Source organism: Dendrobates tinctorius, unplaced genomic scaffold (genome assembly GCF_039654945.1).
Source record: "Dendrobates tinctorius isolate UK_male_01 unplaced genomic scaffold, ASM3965494v1 ptg000116l, whole genome shotgun sequence".
Lineage (NCBI taxonomy): Eukaryota > Metazoa > Chordata > Amphibia > Anura > Dendrobatidae > Dendrobates > Dendrobates tinctorius.
In genome coordinates, this window is record NW_027361784.1 from 34660808 (window position 1) to 34686011 (window position 25204).

A 25204-nucleotide genomic window follows, 5' to 3' on the forward strand; every position below is an offset into this window, starting at 1 on the left:
AAATGAGATTAAAATTTAGGTCTTTGGCATTAACTCAACTCGCTGTGTTTAGACGAAGAGAATTGCCTATGACCCAAAAAACACAATCCCCACTGTCAAGCATGGAGGTGGAAACATGTTTTGGGGTGTTTTTCTGCTAGGGGAATAGGACTACTTCACCACATCAATGGGAGAATGGATGGAGCCATGTACTTTAAAATCCTGAGTGATAACCTCCTTCCCTCTGCCAGGCTGGGACTTCCAGCAAGATAATGACCAAAAACATACAACCAAGGCAACAAAGGAGTGGCTCAAAAAGATGCACATTAAGGTCATTGAGTGGCCTAGCCAATCTCCAGACCTTAATCCCATAGAAAACTTATGGAGGGAGTTGAAGCTCCGAGTTGCCAAGCGACAGCCTCAAAATGTTAATGATTTAGAGATGATCTGCAAAGAGGAGAGGAGCAAAATTCCTCCTGACATGTGCGCAAACCTCATCATCAGCTACAAAAAACGTCTGACTGCTGTGCTTGCCAACAAGGGTTTTACCACCAAGTATTAAGTCTTGTTTGCCAGAGGGATCAAATACTTATTTCTCACTGCAAAATGCAAATAAATTTATATAATTTATACTATTTATTTTCTGGAATTTCATTTTGATATTCTATCTCTCAATGTTAAAACTAACCTACCCTTAGAATTATAGACTGTTCATGTCTTTGTCAGTGGGCAAACTTACAAAATCAGCAAGGGATCAAATATTTATTTCCTCCACTGTATATGTGAGCATAGATGAGGATGGTGATCTGAATTTGAACACGTGCCTAGAAGAAGGTTCGATAAGTTGGGAGCCCGAAGTGATGACATCAGGACGTAGGAGCTATAAGGCCTTTTTGCATATACCCTATAACGGATTGGATATATTCTGTCTTTTAACACTTGTTAAAGTGTTAAGGGGAATTCCACGTCAAAGTGACCTGATAAAAGATGAAACGATTAGTCATATGTGACCTTGGGGCCACTAAGGGATCATAGATTTAATTTGGCTCTTGGGATCACTAGCACAATCTGACCGAGTGGTCAACGACATGTAGGAAATGTCAGACTGGCATGGAAAAAAAGCTTGATCCCCATCAATGCCATTTCCTTTCTGGTCACAGATGGCACATGATGGTGGAAGTCCCCTATAACATTAATATCACAAGCGTGTACTCTCAATTCCCCAGAAGTACAGCGCGTGTCCGTCTTCCTCCTCCTCTCGGCACCAGTGACCCAGACACTATGTCTCTCATCGGACTCTGCTCCTCGCTGCTGTCTTCTGAGCTCGAGCTGTCCGATTGTTGTCCCATGGCCCGTTCTGGTTTGTCCTGACTTGCTACGTTCCTGCACAGCATTGAAGCCCCCTGGCATTGCCTCCTGTTCAGCGATCTCATGGTGTCATTGAATGGTGCTGCCGCCATGCAATCAGCAGCCGCTTTGTCACAGGCGCAAACCAGTTTGTCACAAATGCTCCATCCCACACCTATATGGAAGGGAATACATACACATCAGCAGAAATAATAGTCACATCTCCTGCTTCACCTGGCAGGAACCAGGCTCTATCTAACTCTGATATAAAAGTGAGGAGGATCTGATTACCCCCTTTTAAATTCATGGATGCCCATGCCCTTTTTTTTGTGGCACACAACCAGGAGGACATACTCATCCATTTCCCAAAGGTACAGAACAAGGGGTAGTCTATAAAAAAAAAAAAAAAAAAGCAGGGTACCATGATCTATCCATAGCTTTGGGTTCATGCCTAAAAGATCCAGAGGGGGGGCGCTCACATGCATCTTGGAAGATTTACAATCTAAGGCCGGGGTCACACTAGAGGGAAATACGGACAAGTGAGAGGCGTAAAAACCACGCATTGCACACGGACCAATGATTATGGGGCAGCTCCCATCAGCCGTATATTTCACGCGCGTGTTTTACGGTCCGTGCCAATCGCAGCATGCTGTGACCCATGCAAGTCTATGGGTGCGCAAAAACAATGCATTACACACGGACCACACGTGTGACGTGCGAGAAATACGCACCCGGTGTCCTTTAGAAAAGCCGGAAATTCAGTGCGAGGTTCAGTAAAATCACACTGACAGGTTTAATAAAGACACGAAAGAATAGATATATACACATAGAATACATATATATATACATGTCATTGAGGCACACATATATATATTAAACACAGTCTTTTAATCAATCAATTAATGGAGCAAAAAACGTCAATGTATTAGATATATGTACACAACCTCCCAAGGTTTAAATGGAGGTAAGACGAAAAAAACGCCAAAAAATAAATAAGATTAAAAAAATCTTTATTCATTAAAGTATAATAAAATTGTGAAATAAAAATTACAATTACATGCACATCAAGCTAGAGGAGCATGATGAAGAAAAGCAACACTGGGAAATGTGAGGTGAGTACCAAGCACCTACATAGGGTATAATTCAGACTGTGATCATATAAATATAAAGTGTTCACACAACCAAAGGGGGAAAAAAAAAAAAAAGAGTAAATGAGTTACATGCCAAAAAAAAAAAAAAAAATCAGAGTAAAAAAAAATTAGAGTATAAATTGTATGGATCTAAAGTGCTACAGTGCATTAATATAATCTACAAGCTACTAAGCATGAAAAAGGAATGGAAAAAAGGTGTAATAGAAATATATCTTAAAAAGTTCGGTGCACAGCCACAAAACCGCAGGCAATTAAATAGTTAAATAAGAGACATGCTTGTATGCCAGAAAAACTCTTCATTGGGGTAAAATCAGAATATACATTGCATAGATTTAAAGTGCATCAGTGCACACTATATAATCTGCATGTTAGTGCGCATAGAGAAGTAATGGCACAATCGTGTCATAGCGATATACCTTAAAGTGCATGTGTGTTGAAGCTCCCAGTGAGAATCCTCCAACCCTGACAGCGCCGTTTCGCAAAGTGCTGCTTCTGCTCACCTCACATTTCCCAGTGTTGCGTTTCTCCATCATGTTCCGCTAGCTTGATGTGCATGTAATTGTAATTTTTATTTCACAATTTTATTATACTTTAATAAATAAAAATTTTGTTTAATCTTATTTATTTTTTGCCATTTTTTTTTGTCTTACCTCCATTTAAACCTTGGGGACTCAGCGCAGCCTCACTGACGTCACTGGCTGACCTGAGGTGAACTAATGAGCGTGGGAAAAAATGCAGAAACTTTCCCACGGTAATTAGTTCATCTCCGGGCAGCCAGGGAGGCTGCACTGAGATGAAATAATTCATTCTGGCAGTGGTTTACATGGGGCTGGTCGCATTAGCAACGGTCCCTGTGTAAACCACTTAACCCTTTCTGATGGATTGCAGCAGGGGACCTGACTGAGCTGCGGAGAGGTAAGGATAGTGTTTTTTTTTTGTTTTATTTTTGTTACAGGTCGATGTTTTTTTTGGGAGGATTACCAGAGCAATAAATTTTGTCAAAAACTAGGTGTCTTTATTTCATTAAAATAATTTTTCAGTAATGCCTGTGTTTTTTTTAACCCTTTAATAGTCTAGGGTTAATAATGGATGTGTCTAATTGACACCTCTCCATTATTAATCGGCTTAATGTCACCTTCCAATTGAAAGATGACATTAAGCTATTAATATTAGCCACTGCTACAGGGCAATGGGAATAGAGAGGATAAGTGCCAGAAAAGGCACATCTTATAGATGCGCCTTTTCTGGGGTGTCTGGGGGCAGATTTTCGTAGCCAGGGGGGAAAAAACAATGGTCCCTCTCAAGGCTATTAAAATCTGCCCTCGCTCGCCTGCTTTACCTCTCTGGTTGTGATTTTGCCGCGGGAGCCCACGCATTTTTATCCAACGAATTAACCCCTTAATTTAACACCTACATTTTCCAGATTTTACACACAAACCCTCATCTAATTATTAGTCAAGGACATATAAAAAATACATGAAATGGTTTACTGTATGTAACATTTCATGTCGGGTTTGGGAATGATTTTATAGAAGCCGGCAACTGAATTAGCGGCTATTCTGCTATGTAGAACTCTTTGAAATATAAATATCTAATATATAAAGCTCAAGTGTGTGTATGTATGTATGTATGTATGTGTGTGTGTATGTCCGGGATTGGCATCCGCACCGTCGCAGCTACAGCCACAAAATTTTGTACAGTCACACGTCTGGACCCCAAGAGTGTCCTAAGCTATGTTGTGAGGCGAAATTTTAACCCCGCGCGTTCCAATTCACCAAACAATTTTGCCCCTATCCACATACTGGGGAAAAAGTGTGTGCGTATCAAGCCCCGCCCCTCATTATGATGTCACAATGGTTGCCATTGCGACGCTGATGTCAGCATAGGTTGCAAGCCCCGCCGCTCATTATGATGTCATAATGGTTGACTATGGGATGGAGGATGTGTGATGGGTATATGGGCACTGGACTATGGGATGGAGGATATGTGTGACGGGTATATGGGCACGGGACTATGGGATGGCGAATATGTATGATGGGAATATGGGCACGGGACTATGAGATGAAGGATATGTATGACGGGTATATGGGCATGGGACTATGGGATGGAGGATATGTATGACGGGTATATGGGCACAGGGCTATGGGATGGAGGATATGTATGACGGGTATATGAGCATTGGACTATGGGATGGAGGATGTGTGATGGGCATATGGGCATGGGACTATGGGATGGAGGATATGTATGACGGGTATATGGGCACGGGACTATGGGATGGAGGATAATTATAATTTGCTATAACTAACCACAGTTAGTTACTATGCCCGGGCAGCGCCGGGCTCTTCAGCTAGTATATATATATATGTGTCTCAATGACGTGTGTGTGTGTATATATATACACAGTGCCTACAAGTAGTATTCAACCCCCTGCAGATTTAGCAGGTTTACACATTCGGAATTAACTTGGCATTGTGACACTTGGTCTGTAGATCAGCCTGGAAGTGTGAAATGCACTGCAGCAAAAAATAATGTTATTTCTTTGTTTAATTTTTTTTTTAAATTGTGAAAAGTTTATTCAGAGGGTCATTTATTATTCAACCCCTCAAACCACCAGAATTCTGTTTGGTTACCCTAAAGTATTAAGAAGTATTTCAGGCACAAAGAACAATGAGCTTCACATGTTTGGATTAATTATATCTTTTTCCAGCCTTTTCTGACTATTTAAGACCCTCCCCAAACTTGTGAACAGCACTCATACATGGTCAACATGGGAAAGACAAAGGAGCATTCCAAGGCCATCAGAGACAAGATCGTGGAGGGTCACAAGGCTGGCAAGGGGTACAAAACCCTTTCCAAGGAGTTGGGCCTACCTGTCTCCACTGTTGGGAGCATCATCCAGAAGTGGAAGGCTTATGGAACTACTGTTAGCCTTCCACGGCCTGGACAGCCTTTGAAAGTTTCCTCCCGTGCCGAGGCCAGGCTTGTCCGAAGAGCCAAGGCTAACCCAAGGACAACAAGGAAGGAGCTCTGGGAAGATCTCATGGCAGTGGGGACATTGGTTTCAGTCAATACCATAAGTAACGTACTCCACCGCAATGGTCTCCGTTCCAGATGAGCCCGTAAGGTACCTTTACTTTCAAAGCGTCATGTCAAGGCTCGTCTACAGTTTGCTCATGATCACTTGGAGGACTCTGAGACAGATTGGTTCAAAGTTCTCTGGTCTGATGAGACCAAGATCGAGATCTTTGGTGCCAACCACACATGTGACGTTTGGAGACTGGATGGCACTGCATACGACCCCAAGAATACCATCCCTACAGTCAAGCATGGTGGTGGCAGCATCATGCTGTGGGGCTGTTTCTCAGCCAAGGGGCCTGGCCATCTGGTCCGCATCCATGGGAAGATGGATAGCACGGCCTACCTGGAGATTTTGGCCAAGAACCTCCGCTCCTCCATCAAGGATCTTAAGATGGGTCGTCATTTCATCTTCCAACAAGACAACGACCCAAAGCACACAGCCAAGAAAACCAAGGCCTGGTTCAAGAGGCAAAAAATCAAGGTGTTGGAGTGGCCTAGTCAGTCTCCTGACCTTAACCGAATTGAAAACTTGTGGAAGGAGCTCAAGATTAAAGTCCACATGAGACACCCAAAGAACCTAGATAACTTGGAGAAGATCTGCATGGAGGAGTGGGCCAAGATAACTCCAGAGACCTGTGCCGGCCTGATCAGGTCTTATAAAAGACGATTATTAGCTGTAATTGCAAACAAGGGTTATTCCACAAAATATTAAACCTAGGGGTTGAATAATAATTGACCCACATTTGTATGTTTAAAATTTATTAAAATTTAACTGAGCAACATAACTTTTTGGTTGGTAAGATTTATGCATCTGTTAATAAATCCTGCTCTTGTGTGAAGTTTGAAGGCTCTAACTTATTTGCATCTTATCAAACCTGCAGGGGGTTGAATACTACTTGTAGGCACTGTGTATATATATATATATATATATATATATATATATATATACTGTATTCTATGTGTATATATCCTTTCGTTTGGGTTTTATCCCTATGACAGGTTCCATCATATGTCCATTTTGCAAGCCTGCGAGAAAATCTCGGCATACGGATTACATACGGATGCTTACATGCGCAAAATACGCGACCACACCTTGATTACGGATGACATACGGAGCACTATTTAGGGGACATTTCTCCGTATTAGGCATGGAAAGTACGGACCGTATTTCTCGTCGGTTAGTGTGACCCCAGCCTAACTCTGACGCTCTTGGAAAAATGACAATTTGGAACAGAATCTTTATCTTTCCAGCTGCTAAAACAAATTCTGCCTATAGGAGACCCGGCCTAGTGGTCACACATTCTACCTATAGGAGACCCGGCCTAGTGGTCACACATTCTGCCTATAGGAGACCCTGCCTAGTGGTCACACATTCTACCTATAGGACACCCGGCCTAGTGGTCTCACATTCTGCCTATAGGAGACCCAGCCTAGTGGTCACACATTCTGCCTATAGGAGACCCAGCCTAGTGGTCACACATTCTACCTATAGGACACCCGGCCTAGTGGTCTCACATTCTGCCTATAGGAGTCCCGGCCTAGTGGTCACACATTCTGCCTATAGGAGACCTGGCCTAGTGGTCACACATTCTGCCTATAGGAGTCCCGGCCTAGTGGTCACACATTCTACCTATAGGACACCCGGCCTAGTGGTCTCATATTCTGCCTATAGGAGACCCAGCCTAGTGGTCTCATATTCTGCCTATAGGAGACCCAGCCTAGTGGTCACACATTCTACCTATAGGACACCCGGCCTAGTGGTCTCACATTCTGCCTATAGGAGACCCGGCCTAGTGGTCTCATATTCTGCCTATAGGAGACCCAACCTAGTGGTCACACATTCTACCTATAGGAGACCCGGCCTAGTGGTCTCATATTCTGCCTATAGGAGACCCAGCCTAGTGGTCACACATTCTACCTATAGGACACCCAGCCTAGTGGTCTCACATTCTGCCTATAGGAGTCCCGGCCTAGTGGTCACACATTCTGCCTATAGGAGTCCCGGCCTAGTGGTCACACATTCTGCCTATAGGAGACCCGACCTAGTGGTCTCACATTCTGCCTATAGGAGACCCGACCTAGTGGTCTCATTCTGCCTATAGGAGTCCCAGCCTAGTGGTCTCATATTCTGCCTATAGGAGACCCAGCCTAGTGGTCTCATATTCTGCCTATAGGAGACCCGGCCTAGTGGTCTCATTCTGCCTATAGGAGACCCAGCCTAGTGGTCTCATATTCTGCCTATAGGAGACCCGGCCTAGTGGTCTCATATTCTGCCTATAGGAGACCCGGCCTAGTGGTCTCATATTCTGCCTATAGGAGACCCGGCCTAGTGGTCTCACATTCTGCCTATAGGAGACCCGGCCTAGTGGTCTCACATTCTGCCTATAGGAGACCCGGCCTAGTGGTCTCACATTCTGCCTATAGGAGACCCGGCCTAGTGGTCACACATTCTACCTATAGGACACCCGGCCTAGTGGTCTCACATTCTGCCTATAGGAGTCCCGGCCTAGTGGTCACACATTCTGCCTATAGGAGACCCGACCTAGTGGTCTCACATTCTGCCTATAGGAGACCCGACCTAGTGGTCTCATTCTGCCTATAGGAGACCCGGCCTAGTGGTCTCACATTCTGCCTATAGGAGACCCGGCCTAGTGGTCACACATTCTGCCTATAGGAGTCCCGGCCTAGTGGTCACACATTCTGCCTATAGGAGACCCGGCCTAGTGGTCACACATTCTGCCTATAGGAGACCCGGCCTAGTGGTCTCACATTCTGCCTATAGGAGACCCGGCCTAGTGGTCACACATTCTGCCTATAGGAGACCCGGCCTAGTGGTCACACATTCTGCCTATTGGAGACCCGGCCTAGTGATCACACATTCTGCCTATAGGAGACCCATTCTAGTGGTCACACATTCTGCCTATAGGATACCCGGCCTAGTGGTCACACATTCTGCCTATAAAACACCCAGCCTAGTGGCCTCACATTCTGCCTATAGGAGACCCGGCCTAGTGGTCACACATTCTGCCTATAGGAGTCCCGGCCTAGTGGTCACACATTCTGCCTATAGGAGACCGAGCCTAGTGGTCACACATTCTGCCTATAGGAGACCCGGCCTAGTGGTCTCACATTCTGCCTATAGGAGACCCGGCCTAGTGGTCACACATTCTGCCTATAGGAGACCCGGCCTAGTGGTCACACATTCTGCCTATTGGAGACCCGGCCTAGTGATCACACATTCTGCCTATAGGAGACCCATTCTAGTGGTCACACATTCTGCCTATAGGATACCCGGCCTAGTGGTCACACATTCTGCCTATAAAACACCCGGCCTAGTGGCCTCACATTCTGCCTATAGGAGACCCGGCCTAGTGGTCACACATTCTGCCTATAGGAGACCCGGCCTAGTGGTCACACATTCTGCCTATAGGAGGCGCAGCCTAGTGGTCACACATTCTGCCTATAGGAGACCCGGCCTAGTGGTCTCACATTCTGCCTATAGGAGACCCGGCCTAGTGGTCTCATATTCTGCCTATAGGAGACCCGGCCTAGTGGTCTCACATTCTGCCTATAGGAGACCCGGCCTAGTGGTCTCACATTCTGCCTATAGGAGACCCGGCCTAGTGGTCACACATTCTACCTATAGGAGACCCGTTCTAGTGGTCACACATTCTGCCTATAGGATACCCGGCCTAGTGGTCACACATTCGGCCTATAGGAGACCCGGCCTAGTGGCCTCACATTCTGCCTATAGGAGACCCGGCCTAGTGGTCACACATTCTGCCTATAGGAGACCTGGCCTAGTGGTCGCACATTCTGCCTGTAGGAGACCCGACCTAGTGGTCACACATTCTGCCTATAAGAGACCAGGCCTAGTGGTCTCACATTCTGCCTATAGGAGAACCTTCCTAGTGGGCACACATTCTGCCTATAGGAGACCCGGCCTAGTGGTCACACATTCTGCCTATAGGAGACCGGGCCTAGTGGTCACACATTCTGCCTATAGGAGACCCGGCCTAGTGGTCTCACATTCTGCTCATAGGAGACCCGGCCTAGTGGTCTCACATTCTGCCTATAGGAGACGCGGCCTAGTGGTCACACATTCTGCCTATAGGAGACCCGGCCTAGTGGTCTCACATTCTGCCTATAGGAAACCCGGCCTAGTGGTCACACATTCTGCGTATAGGAGACCCGGCCTAGTGGTCTCACATTCTGCCTATAGGAGACCCGGCCTAGTGGTCTCATATTCTGCCTATAGGAGACGTGGCCTAGTGGTCACACATTCTGCCTATAGGAGACCTGGCCTAGTGGTCTCACATTCTGCCTATAGGAGATGCGGCCTAGTGGTCTCACATTCTGCCTATAGGAGACCCGGCCTAGTGGTCTCACATTCTGCCTATAGGAGACCCGGCCTAGTGGTCACACATTCTGCCTATAGGAGACCCGGCCTAGTGGTCACACATTCTGCCTATAGGAGACCCGGCCTAGTGGTCTCACATTCTGCCTATTGGAGACCCGGCCTAGTGGTCTCACATTCTGCCTATAGGAGACCCGGCCTAGTGGTCACACATTCTGCCTATAGGAGACCCGGCCTAGTGGTCTCACATTCTGCCTATAGGAGACCCGGCTTAGTGGTCTCACATTCTGCCTATAGGAGACGTGGCCTAGTGGTCACACATTCTGCCTATAGGAGACCTGGCCTAGTGGTCTCACATTCTGCCTATAGGAGACGCGGCCTAGTGGTCACACATTCTGCTGTTGTGAGTTCATTTTCCCCTTCACTACTGAGGCCCGATGAACTCCCTCTTCTGGTAAAGAAAGGTAGTGAGCCTGATTATCAAACACCTGAGCCTAATGATGATGACTGGCTGAGTGGAGTTACTGACTGGATATAAGGCCGCCGACGCCCTTCTGCCCTGCGGGTGATTTCTCTGTGGGATCCTTGGAGACCAGTCTGAATTCCTGCTCTTCTAAAGCTAAGTTTTCTGCTCGGCTTTTTGCATTTGTGCTTTGACTTTGTTTTGCTTTGTTTTTCTGGATTTCTGCCATTCCCTGCTGGGGTGAGCTGAATTCCTTTAGCTCTGTCTTCTGAAAATACCTCAGTGCTGATTTAGTTTTTGAAGCCTAGCTGCTTCAGGGTCTTTTTCCATATCAGCTTGTTGGCTTATGTTTTTGGTAGGGTTTTGGCAGATTGCAGACAGCAACCTTCCTTTCCTGTTCTGTTTAGTTAGCTTGGGCCCCATCGTTTGCTCAGCCTATCTTTCTATCTGTGTGAGTGTTTTTTCATCTTGCTTCACCGTCATTATATGTTGGGGGCTGTCTTTTACTTTGGGGTCTGCTCTGGGGCAGTTTAGATTTCCTTTTCTGTCTTTAGGCTATTTAGCCCTCCAGCTGTGATCGAGGGGTCTAGGGCACCGTAGGAACCCCCCACGGCTACTGCTAGTTGTGTTGATAGGTTCAGGGGTCTGCAATCTGATAGTTGCCAACTTCTCTGGTTTTCTGGACGTAGCTTCTATTTTTGTGTCTGCCTCCTACGGTGACTCAATCATAACATTCTGCCTATAGGAGACCCGACCTAGTGGTCTCACATTCTGCCTATAGGAGACCCGACCTAGTGGTCTCATTCTGCCTATAGGATTCCCAGCCTAGTGGTCTCACATTCTGCTTATAGGAGACCCGGCCTAGTGGTCACACATTTTGCCTATAGGAGACCCGACCTAGTGGTCTCATTCTGCCTATAGGAGACCCGGCCTAGTGGTCTCACATTCTGCCTATAGGAGACCCGGCCTAGTGGTCACACATTCTGCCTATAGGAGTCCCGGCCTAGTGGTCACACATTCTGCCTATAGGAGACCCGGCCTAGTGGTCACACATTCTGCCTATAGGAGACCCGGCCTAGTGGTCTCACATTCTGCCTATAGGAGACCCGGCCTAGTGGTCACACATTATGCCTATAGGAGACCCGGCCTAGTGGTCACACATTCTGCCTATTGGAGACCCGGCCTAGTGATCACACATTCTGCCTATAGGAGACCCATTCTAGTGGTCACACATTCTGCCTATAGGATACCCGGCCTAGTGGTCACACGTTCTGCCTATAAAACACCTGGCCTAGTGGCCTCACATTCTGCCTATAGGAGACCCGGCCTAGTGGTCACACATTCTGCCTATAGGAGGCGCAGCCTAGTGGTCACACATTCTGCCTATAGGAGACCCGGCCTAGTGGTCTCACATTCTGCCTATAGGAGACCCGGCCTAGTGGTCACACATTCTGCCTATAGGAGACCCGGCCTAGTGGTCTCACATTCTGCCTCTAGGAGACCCGGCCTAGTGGTCACACATTCTACCTATAGGAGACCCGTTCTAGTGGTCACACATTCTGCCTATAGGATACCCGGCCTAGTGGTCACACATTCGGCCAATAGGAGACCCGGCCTAGTGGCCTCACATTCTGCCTATAGGAGACCCGGCCTAGTGGTCTCACATTCTGCCTATTGGAGACCCGGCCTAGTGGTCTCACATTCTGCCTGTAGGAGACCCGGCCTAGTGGTCACACATTCTGCCTATAAGAGACCAGGCCTAGTGGTCTCACATTCTGCCTATAGGAGAACCTTCCTAGTGGGCACACATTCTGCCTATAGGAGACCCGGCCTAGTGGTCACACATTCTGCCTATAGGAGACGCGACCTAGTGGTCTCACATTCTGCCTATAGGAGACCCGGCCTAGTGGTCACACATTCTGCCTATAGGAGACCCGGCCTAGTGGTCTCACATTCTGCCTATAGGAGACGCGACCTAGTGGTCTCACATTCTGCCTATAGGAGACCCGGCCTAGTGGTCACACATTCTGCCTATAGGAGACCCGACCTAGTGGTCTCACATTCTGCCTATAGGAGACCCGGCCTAGTGGTCTCACATTCTGCCTATAGGAGACGTGGCCTAGTGGTCACACATTCTGCCTATAGGAGACCTGGCCTAGTGGTCTCACATTCTGCCTATAGGAGACGCGGCCTAGTGGTCACACATTCTGCTGTTGTGAGTTCATTTTCCCCTTCACTACTGAGGCCCGATGAACTCCCTCTTCTGGTAAAGAAAGGTAGTGAGCCTGATTATCAAACACCTGAGCCTAATGATGATGACTGGCTGAGTGGAGTTACTGACTGGATATAAGGCCGCCGACGCCCTTCTGCCCTGCGGGTGATTTCTCTGTGGGATCCTTGGAGACCAGTCTGAATTCCTGCTCTTCTAAAGCTAAGTTTTCTGCTCGGCTTTTTGCATTTGTGCTTTGACTTTGTTTTGCTTTGTTTTTCTGGATTTCTGCCATTCCCTGCTGGGGTGAGCTGAATTCCTTTAGCTCTGTCTTCTGAAAATACCTCAGTGCTGATTTAGTTTTTGAAGCCTAGCTGCTTCAGGGTCTTTTTCCATATCAGCTTGTTGGCTTATGTTTTTGGTAGGGTTTTGGCAGATTGCAGACAGCAACCTTCCTTTCCTGTTCTGTTTAGTTAGCTTGGGCCCCATCGTTTGCTCAGCCTATCTTTCTATCTGTGTGAGTGTTTTTTCATCTTGCTTCACCGTCATTATATGTTGGGGGCTGTCTTTTACTTTGGGGTCTGCTCTGGGGCAGTTTAGATTTCCTTTTCTGTCTTTAGGCTATTTAGCCCTCCAGCTGTGATCGAGGGGTCTAGGGCACCGTAGGAACCCCCCACGGCTACTGCTAGTTGTGTTGATAGGTTCAGGGGTCTGCAATCTGATAGTTGCCAACTTCTCTGGTTTTCTGGACGTAGCTTCTATTTTTGTGTCTGCCTCCTACGGTGACTCAATCATAACATTCTGCCTATAGGAGACCCGACCTAGTGGTCTCACATTCTGCCTATAGGAGACCCGACCTAGTGGTCTCATTCTGCCTATAGGATTCCCAGCCTAGTGGTCTCACATTCTGCTTATAGGAGACCCGGCCTAGTGGTCACACATTTTGCCTATAGGAGACCCGACCTAGTGGTCTCATTCTGCCTATAGGAGACCCGGCCTAGTGGTCTCACATTCTGCCTATAGGAGACCCGGCCTAGTGGTCACACATTCTGCCTATAGGAGTCCCGGCCTAGTGGTCACACATTCTGCCTATAGGAGACCCGGCCTAGTGGTCACACATTCTGCCTATAGGAGACCCGGCCTAGTGGTCTCACATTCTGCCTATAGGAGACCCGGCCTAGTGGTCACACATTATGCCTATAGGAGACCCGGCCTAGTGGTCACACATTCTGCCTATTGGAGACCCGGCCTAGTGATCACACATTCTGCCTATAGGAGACCCATTCTAGTGGTCACACATTCTGCCTATAGGATACCCGGCCTAGTGGTCACACGTTCTGCCTATAAAACACCTGGCCTAGTGGCCTCACATTCTGCCTATAGGAGACCCGGCCTAGTGGTCACACATTCTGCCTATAGGAGGCGCAGCCTAGTGGTCACACATTCTGCCTATAGGAGACCCGGCCTAGTGGTCTCACATTCTGCCTATAGGAGACCCGGCCTAGTGGTCACACATTCTGCCTATAGGAGACCCGGCCTAGTGGTCTCACATTCTGCCTCTAGGAGACCCGGCCTAGTGGTCTCACATTCTGCCTCTAGGAGACCCGGCCTAGTGGTCACACATTCTACCTATAGGAGACCCGTTCTAGTGGTCACACATTCTGCCTATAGGATACCCGGCCTAATGGTCACACATTCGGCCAATAGGAGACCCGGCCTAGTGGCCTCACATTCTGCCTATAGGAGACCCGGCCTAGTGGTCACACATTCTGCCTATAGGAGACCTGGCCTAGTGGTCTCACATTCTGCCTGTAGGAGACCCGGCCTAGTGGTCACACATTCTGCCTATAAGAGACCAGGCCTAGTGTTCTCACATTCTGCCTATAGGAGAACCTTCCTAGTGGGCACACATTCTGCCTATAGGAGACCCGGCCTAGTGGTCACACATTCTGCCTATAGGAGACGCGACCTAGTGGTCTCACATTCTGCCTATAGGAGACCCGGCCTAGTGGTCACACATTCTGCCTATAGGAGACCCGGCCTAGTGGTCTCACATTCTGCCTATAGGAGACGCGACCTAGTGGTCTCACATTCTGCCTATAGGAGACCCGGCCTAGTGGTCACACATTCTGCCTATAGGAGACCCGACCTAGTGGTCTCACATTCTGCCTATAGGAGACCCGGCCTAGTGGTCTCACATTCTGCCTATAGGAGACGTGGCCTAGTGGTCACACATTCTGCCTATAGGAGACCTGGCCTAGTGGTCTCACATTCTGCCTATAGGAGACGCGGCCTAGTGGTCACACATTCTGCTGTTGTGAGTTCATTTTCCCCTTCACTACTGAGGCCCGATGAACTCCCTCTTCTGGTAAAGAAAGGTAGTGAGCCTGATTATCAAACACCTGAGCCTAATGATGATGACTGGCTGAGTGGAGTTACTGACTGGATATAAGGCCGCCGACGCCCTTCTGCCCTGCGGGTGATTTCTCTGTGGGATCCTTGGAGACCAGTCTGAATTCCTGCTCTTCTAAAGCTAAGTTTTCTGCTCGGCTTTTTGCATTTGTGCTTTGACTTTGTTTTGCTTTGTTTTTCTGGATTTCTGCCATTCCCTGCTGGGGTGAGCTGAATTCCTTTAGCTCTGTCTTCTGAAAATACCTCAGTGCTGATTTAGTTTTTGAAGCCTAGCTGCTTCAGGGTCTTTTTCCATATCAGCTTGTTGGCTTATGTTTTTGGTAGGGTTTTGGCAGATTGCAGACAGCAACCTTCCTTTCCTGTTCTGTTTAGTTAGCTTGGGCCCCATCGTTTGCTCAGCCTATCTTTCTATCTGTGTGAGTGTTTTTTTATCTTGCTTCACCGTCATTATATGTTGGGGGCTGTCTTTTACTTTGGGGTCTGCTCTGGGGCAGTTTAGATTTCCTTTTCTGTCTTTAGGCTATTTAGCCCTCCGGCTGTGATCGAGGGGTCTAGGGCACCGTAGGAACCCCCCACGGCTACTGCTAGTTGTGTTGATAGGTTCAGGGGTCTGCAATCTGATAGTTGCCAACTTCTCTGGTTTTCTGGACGTAGCTTCTATTTTTGTGTCTGCCTCCTACGGTGACTCAATCATAACATTCTGCCTATAGGAGACCCGGCCTAGTGGTCACACATTCTGCCTATAGGAGACCCGACCTAGTGGTCTCACATTCTGCCTATAGGAGACCCGACCTAGTGGTCTCATTCTGCCTATAGGATTCCCAGCCTAGTGGTCTCACATTCTGCCTATAGGAGAATCGGCCTAGTGGTCACACATTTTGCCTATAGGAGACCCGACCTAGTGGTCTCATTCTGCCTATAGGAGACCCGGCCTAGTGGTCTCACATTCTGCCTATAGGAGACCCGGCCTAGTGGTCACACATTCTGCCTATAGGAGTCCCGGCCTAGTGGTCACACATTCTGCCTATAGGAGACCCGGCCTAGTGGTCACACATTCTGCCTATAGGAGACCCGGCCTAGTGGTCTCACATTCTGCCTATAGGAGACCCGGCCTAGTGGTCACACATTCTGCCTATTGGAGACCCGGCCTAGTGATCACACATTCTGCCTATAGGAGACCCATTCTAGTGGTCACACATTCTGCCTATAGGATACCCGGCCTAGTGGTCACACATTCTGCCTATAAAACACCCGGCCTAGTGGCCTCACATTCTGCCTATAGGAGACCCGGCCTAGTGGTCACACATTCTGCCTATAGGAGGCGCAGCCTAGTGGTCACACATTCTGCCTACAGGAGACCCGGCCTAGTGGTCTCACATTCTGCCTATAGGAGACCCGGCCTAGTGGTCACACATTCTGCCTATAGGAGACCCGGCCTAGTGGTCTCACATTCTGCCTATAGGAGACCCGGCCTAGTGGTCACACATTCTACCTATAGGAGACCCGTTCTAGTGGTCACACATTCTGCCTATAGGATACCCGGCCTAGTGGTCACACATTCGGCCAATAGGAGACCCGGCCTAGTGGCCTCACATTCTGCCTATAGGAGACCCGGCCTAGTGGTCACACATTCTGCCTATAGGAGACCTGGCCTAGTGGTCTCACATTCTGCCTGTAGGAGACCCGGCCTAGTGGTCACACATTCTGCCTATAAGAGACCAGGCCTAGTGGTCTCACATTCTGCCTATAGAAGAACCTTCCTAGTGGGCACACATTCTGCCTATAGGAGACCCGGCCTAGTGGTCAAACATTCTGCCTATAGGAGTCCTGGCCTAGTGGTCACACATTCTGCCTATAGGAGACGCGACCTAGTGGTCTCACATTCTGCCTATAGGAGACCCGGCCTAGTGGTGTCACATTCTGCCTATAGGAGACGCGGCCTAGTGGTCACACATTCTGCCTATAGGAGACCCGGCCTAGTGGTCTCACATTCTGCCTATAGGAGACCCGGCCTAGTGGTCACACATTCTGCCTATAGGAGACCCGGCCTAGTGGTCTCACATTCTGCCTATAGGAGACCCGGCCTAGTGGTCTCACATTCTGCCTATAGGAGACGTGGCCTAGTGGTCACACATTCTGCCTATAGGAGACCTGGCCTAGTGGTCTCACATTCTACCTATAGGAGACGCGGCCTAGTGGTCACACATTCTGCTGTTGTGAGTTCATTTTCCCCTTCACTAATGAGGCCCGATGAACTCCCTCTTCTGGTAAAGAAAGGTAGTGAGCCTGATTATCAAACACCTGAGCCTAATGATGATGACTGGCTGAGTGGAGTTACTGACTGGATATAAGGCCGCCGACGCCCTTCTGCCCTGCGGGTGATTTCTCTGTGGGATCCTTGGAGACCAGTCTGAATTCCTGCTCTTCTAAAGCTAAGTTTTCTGCTCGGCTTTTTGCATTTGTGCTTTGACTTTGTTTTGCTTTGTTTTTCTGGATTTCTGCCATTCCCTGCTAGGGTGAGCTGAATTCCTTTAGCTCTGTCTTCTGAAAATACCTCAGTGCTGATTTAGTTTTTAAAGCCTAGCTGCTTCAGGGTCTTTTTCCATATCAGCTTGTTGGCTTATGTTTTTGGTAGGGTTTTGGCAGATTGCAGACAGCAACCTTCCTTTCCTGTTCTGTTTAGTTAGCTTGGGCTCCATCGTTTGCTCAGCCTATCTTTCTATCTGTGTGAGTGTTTTTTCATCTTGCTTCACCGTCATTATATGTTGGGGGCTGTCTTTTACTTTGGGGTCTGCTCTGGGGCAGTTTAGATTTCCTTTTCTGTCTTTAGGCTATTTAGCCCTCTGGCTGTGATCGAGGGGTCTAGGGCACCGTAGGAACCCCCCACGGCTACTGCTAGTTGTGTTGATAGGTTCAGGGGTCTGCAATCTGATAGTTGCCAACTTCTCTGGTTTTCTGGACGTAGCTTCTATTTTTGTGTCTGCCTCCTACGGTGACTCAATCATAACAGAATCACCCGCCATACCGCAGATCCTAGGGTACTCAATAGCAGGAAAGAATTGTAAAAAAAAAAAAGTGTGTATATTTTTTCCTCTATATCTCTGAGGCCGTAGGGGGAATTTTTTTTTCTCTCAATGGAGATAAAGCAATTGTCTGATCGTGTGGAGCAGCTCGCTGCGGAAGTGCGGGGAATTTCCGCCTACCTTGCTCATTCACATGCTGCTGAACCAAAGATTCCTACACCTGATGTATTTTTTGGGGATCGGTCTAAATTTTTGAATTTCAAAAATAATTGTAAATTACTTTTTGCCTTGAAGCCTAACTCATCGGGGAACTCCGCGCAGCAGGTTAAAATTGTCATCTCTTTGCTGCGTGGCGATCCCCAGGATTGGGCGTTTTCTTTGAAACCAGATGATCCTATTCTGACTAATGTGAACGCATTTTTTCAAGCCATGGGGTTGTTGTATGACGAACCTAATGCCATTGATCAGGCTGAAAAGACCCTGCTGGCATTGAACCAGGGTCGAGATTCTGCAGAATTGTACTGTCAAAAATTCCGAAAATGGGCAGTACTTACTACCTGGAATGATAATGCCTTGGCTGCTCTCTTTCGGAAGGGGTTGTCAGAAGCCGTAAAAGATACTATGGTGGAATTTCCTGTTCCCTCTGGTCTTGACGATTCTATGTCATTAGCTATTCAGGTTGATCGGCGTTTGCGCGAACGCAAAACTGCACGAGAGGTGTTGCCACCTGTTGAACAAATGTCTGAACTTATGCAATGTGATAGAGTTTTGTCCAGAGAGCAGCGTCAGGAGTTCAGAAGGCTTAACAAGTTGTGTTTTTTTCTGTGGAGATGCCTCGCATATTATTTCTGTCTGTCCTAAACGAGAGAAACGCTTTGCACACACGTTTTCTGTTGGTGGTGTTCAACCTAAGTTTCTTCTGGCTATTACTCTGATCTGCTCCCTGTCCACATTTTCCGCCAAGGCTTTTGTGGATTCGGGAGCAGCTCTAAACCTAATGGACTTGGATTTTGCTAAACGTTGTGGATTTCCGATGACACCTCTGCAGACGCCTATCCCTTTGAGGGGGATTGATGCTACTCCTTTGGCTAAAAATAAACCTCAGTTTTGGACCCAGGTGGTAATGCGGGTCGCCCCAGACCATCAAGAAAATTGCAGATTTTTGGTGTTGCATAATCTGCATGATACTATTGTTCTGGGGTTTCCCTGGTTACAAATTCATAATCCAGTTTTGGATTGGAAATCTGTGTCTGTGGTGAGTTGGGGTTGTCGGTGTGCCTTTAGTGAGGCTCCGGTGTTTTCCACCTCTCCTCAGTCGCATGATGTTCCTGATTATTTGGCGGACTTTTATGATGTATTTAGTGAGAATGAGTCTGCGTCTCTGCCTCCTCATAGGAGTTATGACTGTGCAATTGAACTGAGCCCGGGGTGTGAATTTCCCAAGGGTCGGCTCTTCAATTTATCTGTCACCGAGTACGAGGCTATGCGATCCTATATTAAGGAGGCGTTGGAGAAGGGTCATATTAGACCATCCTCGTCACCCTTAGGTGCCGTTTTTTTTTTTGTAGCCAAAAAGGATGGATCATTAAGACCTTGTATTGATTATCGTGCCCTCAACAAAATTACTGTTAAATATCAGTATCCGTTACCCCTGATTTCTGATCTATTTTCCAGACTTAAAGGTGCTTGCTGGTTTACCAAGCTTGACCTCAGGGGGGTGTATAATCTTATTCGCATTAAGCATGGGGATGAATGGAAGACGGCGTTTAATAATCCGGAGGGACATTTTGAGTACCTGGTGATGCCTTTTGGGCTCACTAATGCCCCTTCTGTCTTCCAGTGCTTCATGAACGATATTTTCCGAGATTTTGTCGATAAATTTTTGATTATCTATCTGGATGATATTTTGATCTTCTCCAAGGATTGGGATTCTCATGTGGAACATATTCGGACTGTGTTCCGGATCTTGAGGGAGAATTCCCTGTATGTCAAAGGATCTAAATGCCTTTTTGGAGTACAGAGGATTTCTTTTTTGGGATTTATTTTGTCCCCGTCAACTATTGAAATGGACCCGGCCAAGGTACAGGCCATTTATGATTGGGTTCAGCCCACTTCTTTGAAGGCCCTCCAGAAGTTTTTGGGTTTTGCTAATTTTTATCGGAAATTTATAGCAAAATTTTCTAGTATTGCCAAGCCATTGACTGATTTGACTAAGAAGGGTGCTGATGTGTTAAATTGGTCTCCGGAGGCTGTTTCTTCCTTTCAGGAGCTGAAGCGAAGATTCACCTCCACCCCGGTTTTGCGGCAACCTGATGTCTCACTTCCGTTCCAGGTAGAGGTGGATGCTTCTGAGATTGGTGCAGGAGCTGTTTTGTCCCAAAAGGATCCTGTAACATCTAAAATGAATCCCTGTGCTTTCTTTTCCCGAATGTTCTCTCCATCTGAACATAACTATGATGTGGGGAATCGGGAACTGTTGGCCATGAAATGGGCATTTGAGGAGTGGAGACATTGGTTGGAGGGAGCTAAGCATCAAGTCGTGGTCCTCACTGACCACAAGAATTTGATTTACCTTGAGTCGGATAAGCGCTTGAACCCTAGACAGGCTAGGTGGGCCTTGTTTTTTACACGTTTTGATTTTGTGGTTTCTTTTCTTCCTGGAACTAAGAATGTCAAGGCTGACGCCCTCTCTAGGAGCTTCTTTGCTGATTCTCCTGTGGTGACCAAGCCTGCTACCATCTTAGGCGAAGGGGTAGTTCTTTCTGCCATCTCGCCCGATTTGAGACGTGCTCTGGAAGAGTTCCAGGAGGACAAACCTGAGCATTGTCCCAGTGGAAAGTTGTATGTTCCTGACCAGTGGAAGAAGAGAGTGATGTCTGAAGTTCATTGCTCTGCTTTGGCTGGTCATCCAGGTATTTTTGGTACTAGAGATCTGGTGAGTCGGTCTTTTTGGTGGCCCTCCTTGTCTCGTGATGTCAGGAATTTTGTGCAGTCCTGTGGGACGTGCTCCCGGTCTAAATCGTGTTCTCGCTCTAGTGGGTTGTTGATGCCTTTGCCTGTCCCCAAGAGGCCATGGACCCATATTTCAATGGATTTCATCTCTGATATGCCTGTCTCTCAAAGGATGACTGTTATTTGGGTGATTTGTGATAGGTTCTCTAAGATGGTTCATCTTGTACCACTCCCTAAGTTGCCGTCTTCCTCTGAGTTGGTGCCCCTGTTTTTACAACAGGTGGTTCGCTTGCACGAGATTCCTGAGAACATTGTATCTGACAGAGGAGTCCAGTTTGTGTCTAGATTTTGGAGAACTTTCTGTTCCAAGCTGGGAATTCAGTTGTCCTTCTCCTCTGCTTTTCACCCTCAAACCAATGGGCAGACAGAGAGAACAAACCAGACCTTGGAGTCATATTTGAGATGTTTTATTTCTGCTGATCAGGATGATTGGGTTTCATTTTTGCCCTTGGCCGAATTTGCTTTAAATAATAGAGCTAGTTCTGCCACTTTGATGTCACCTTTTTTTTGTAACTTTGGGTTTCATCCTCGATTTTCTTCAGGGCAGGTGGAGCCCTCTGCCTGCCCAAGTGTTGACACTGTGGTGGAGAGAATGCACCAGATCTGGGACCAAGTGGTGGATAAGTTATCTCTCTCCCAGGAAAAGGCCCAGCGGTTTTCTAACCGACATAGGACCATTGGTCCCCAGTTTAAGGTTGGTGATATGGTGTGGTTATCATCAAAAAATATTGCTATGAAGGTGGCTTCTCCTAAGTTTAAGCCTAGATTTATTGGACCTTACAAGATTTTGGAGATTATTAATCCGATCTCTTTTCGTTTGGCTCTTCCTGTCACATTTAAAATCCATAATGTGTTCCATAAATCTTTGTTGAAGAGGTTTGTTGAACCTGTTGTTCCGGGGGTGGCACCTCCAGACCCTGTATTGGTTGAAGGTAACATGGAATATGAGGTAGAGAAAGTACTGGATTCCCGTCTGGCTAGACGGAGACTCCAGTATTTGGTTAAGTGGAAGGGTTATGGTCAGGAGGATAATTCCTGGGTCTCTGCCTCTGATATTCATGCCAAAAGATTGGTGCGTGCCTTTCATCGGGCTCACCCGGATCGCCCTGGTGGCATGGATGAGGGTTCGGTGACCCCTCCTCAAGGGGGAGGTACTGTTGTGAGTTCATTTTCCCCTTCACTACTGAGGCCCGATGAACTCCCTCTTCTGGTAAAGAAAGGTAGTGCGCCTGATTATCAAACACCTGAGCCTAATGATGATGACTGGCTGAGTGGAGTTACTGACTGGATATAAGGCTGCCAACGCCCTTCTGCCCTGCGGGTGATTTCTCTGTGGGATCCTTGGAGACCAGTCTGAATTCCTGCTCTTCTAAAGCTAAGTTTTCTGCTCGGCTTTTTGCATTTGTGCTTTGACTTTGTTTTGCTTTGTTTTTCTGGATTTCTGCCATTCCCTGCTGGGGTGAGCTGAATTCCTTTAGCTCTGTCTTCTGAAAATACCTCAGTGCTGATTTAGTTTTTGAAGCCTAGCTGCTTCAGGGTCTTTTTCCATATCAGCTTGTTGGCTTATGTTTTTGGTAGGGTATTGGCAGATTGCAGACAGCAACCTTCCTTTCCTGTTCTGTTTAGTTAGCTTTAGTTAGCTCGTTTGCTCAGCCTATCTTTCTATCTGTGTGAGTGTTTTTTCATCTTGCTTCACCGTCATTATATGTTGGGGGCTGTCTTTTACTTTGGGGTCTGCTCTGGGGCAGTTTAGATTTCCTTTTCTGTCTTTAGGCTATTTAGCCCTCCGGCTGTGATCGAGGGGTCTAGGGCACCGTAGGAACCCCCCACGGCTACTGCTAGTTGTGTTGATAGGTTCAGGGGTCTGCAATCTGATAGTTGCCAACTTCTCTGGTTTTCTGGACGTAGCTTCTATTTTTGTGTCTGCCTCCTACGGTGACTCAATCATAACATTCTGCCTATAGGAGACCCGGCCTAGTGGTCTCACATTCTGCCAATAGGAGACCCGGCCTAGTGGTCTCACATTCTGCCTATAGGAGACCCTTCCTAGTGGTCTCACATTCTGCCTATAGGAGACGCAGCCTAGTGGTCACACATTCTGCCTATAGGCGACCCGGCCTAGTGGTGGTAACACATTCTGCCTATAGGAGACCTGGCCTAGTGGTCTCACATTCTTCCTATAGGAGACCTGGCCTAGTGGTCTCACATTCTGCCTATAGGAGACCCTTCCTAGTGGTCTCACATTCTGCCTATAGGAGACGCAGCCTAGTGGTCACACATTCTGCCTATAGGAGTCCCGGCCTAGTGGTCTCACATTCTGCCTATAGGAGTCCCGGCCTAGTGGTCTCACATTCTGCCTAAAGGAGACCCGGCCTAGTGGGCACACATTCTGCCTATAGGAGTCCCGGCCTAGTGGTCTCACATTCTGCCTATAGGAGACCCGGCCTAGTGGTCTCACATTCTGCCTATAGGAGTCCTGGCCTAGTGGTCTCACATTCTGCCTATAGGAGACGCAGCCTAGTGGTCTCACATTCTGCCTATAGGAGACCCGGCCTAGTGGTCACACATTCTGCCTATAGGAGACCCGGCCTAGTGGTCACACATTCTGCCTATAGGAGACGCGGCCTAGTGGTCACACATTCTGCCTATAGGAGACGCAGCCTAGTGGTCTCACATTCTGCCTATAGGAGACGCGGCCTAGTGGTCACACATTCTGCCTATAGGAGACACGGCCTAGTGGTCACACATTCTGCCTATAGGAGACGCAGCCTAGTGGTCTCACATTCTGCCTATAGGAGACGCGGCCTAGTGGTCACACATTCTGCCTATAGGGGACCCGGTCTATTGGACGTGCAGCTTCTTTAGCCTGCACTTCAAGGTGTCTTCTCTCCGCCTCGGTTTCCTGAAAGAACAATTGGATTTTGTGCCTGCAGAGTTTGGGGGCTAAAGTCTGTCTTTCGTAGGGGGAAAAGCGGTGACCAATTCCCTTTTTAAAGTTTCTCACTATACCCTAGATACACCGTTATTTCCGAAATGTGGCCGGAGGAAGCAGATTCCTGCGTCATGTCACTGCCCCTGCTCTAAACAAAGCAGTGCTATAGTTATAGTGGGTCACTTTAATAAAAGAGCAAGTAGTGAATATTTTGAGAAGTCGTTCTTACAGGTAGGCTTGTGGTCCACGCACACGACCTCTGACCGGACGTTTCTGTCTGGGGCGCAGCCTAATTTCTTCAGATGCTCTATACAGCATTGGTGGGAAAAACAGCAGCTAAAGGCAGGAACAAGAAAGCACTGGTTACTTGCTACAAAAACCACAACCAACACTTCATTAAGAGGAATGTATTTTCACACTGACTGGGCTATTTCAGACTCACACTTTATTGTTCTTTACAGAAGACTTTTCAGCAATCATTATCATCACAGACAGGATTAAAATGACTAATAACACCTTTATGTACAGCTCACCTCCTCCTCCTGTACAATGACTGATAACACCTCTATATACACGTACAGTAGATAACACAGGATCCACCATTCACAATAGGTGATGTCACAGCTCACTGCCTCCTCCTCCTGTACAGTGACTGCTAAAACCTATATACAGTAGATAACACAGGATCCACCATTCACAATAGGTGATGTCACAGCTCACCTCCTCCTCCTCTATAATGACTGATAACACCTCTATATACAGTAGGTAACACAGGATCCACCATTCACAATAGGTGATGTCACAGCTCACCTCCTCCTCCTCTATAATGACTGATAACACCTCTATATACAGTAGGTAACACAGGATCCACCATTCACAATAGGTGAGATCACTGCTCACCTCCTCCTCCTGTACAATGACTGATAACACCTCTATATACAGTAGATAACACAGGATCCACCATTCACAATAGATGATATCACAGCTCACTGCCTCCTCTTCCTGTACAAGGACCTTTGAACACTCTCATTAGATGCTTCAATAAAAAATATAGGGTCCGTCAGTCTATTGCTGCTAATGTACATGTGCATTTCCTGAAAGAACATGAAGAAGGAGACTAGAATGGCCCCAGTGTGAAAATTTCAAGAGTTATATAATCTGGTTTGTTTGTTTTCAAATATAGACTGTGATAATAAAAAATAAAATTTACAAAAGACATTTAAATTATACAATTATCATAA

At 47.3% G+C, this 25204-nt stretch overlaps 1 protein-coding gene across 1 annotated transcript in view; it reads right to left on the reverse strand.

Annotated features, from left to right (window-relative positions):
* Positions 1-753: 753 nt before the first annotated feature.
* The window catches only part of OC90 (otoconin 90), a 180448-nt gene continuing 155997 nt past the window's right edge, over positions 754-25204 (reverse strand). Inside the window, exons 13-14 of the mRNA XM_073590433.1 lie at positions 24193-24299; positions 754-1501 (exon numbers count right to left, since the gene is read on the reverse strand). Coding sequence (XP_073446534.1) covers positions 1194-1501; positions 24193-24299 — 415 coding nt within the window. The 3' untranslated portion in view covers positions 754-1193. The remainder of the gene's footprint in view (positions 1502-24192; positions 24300-25204) is intronic.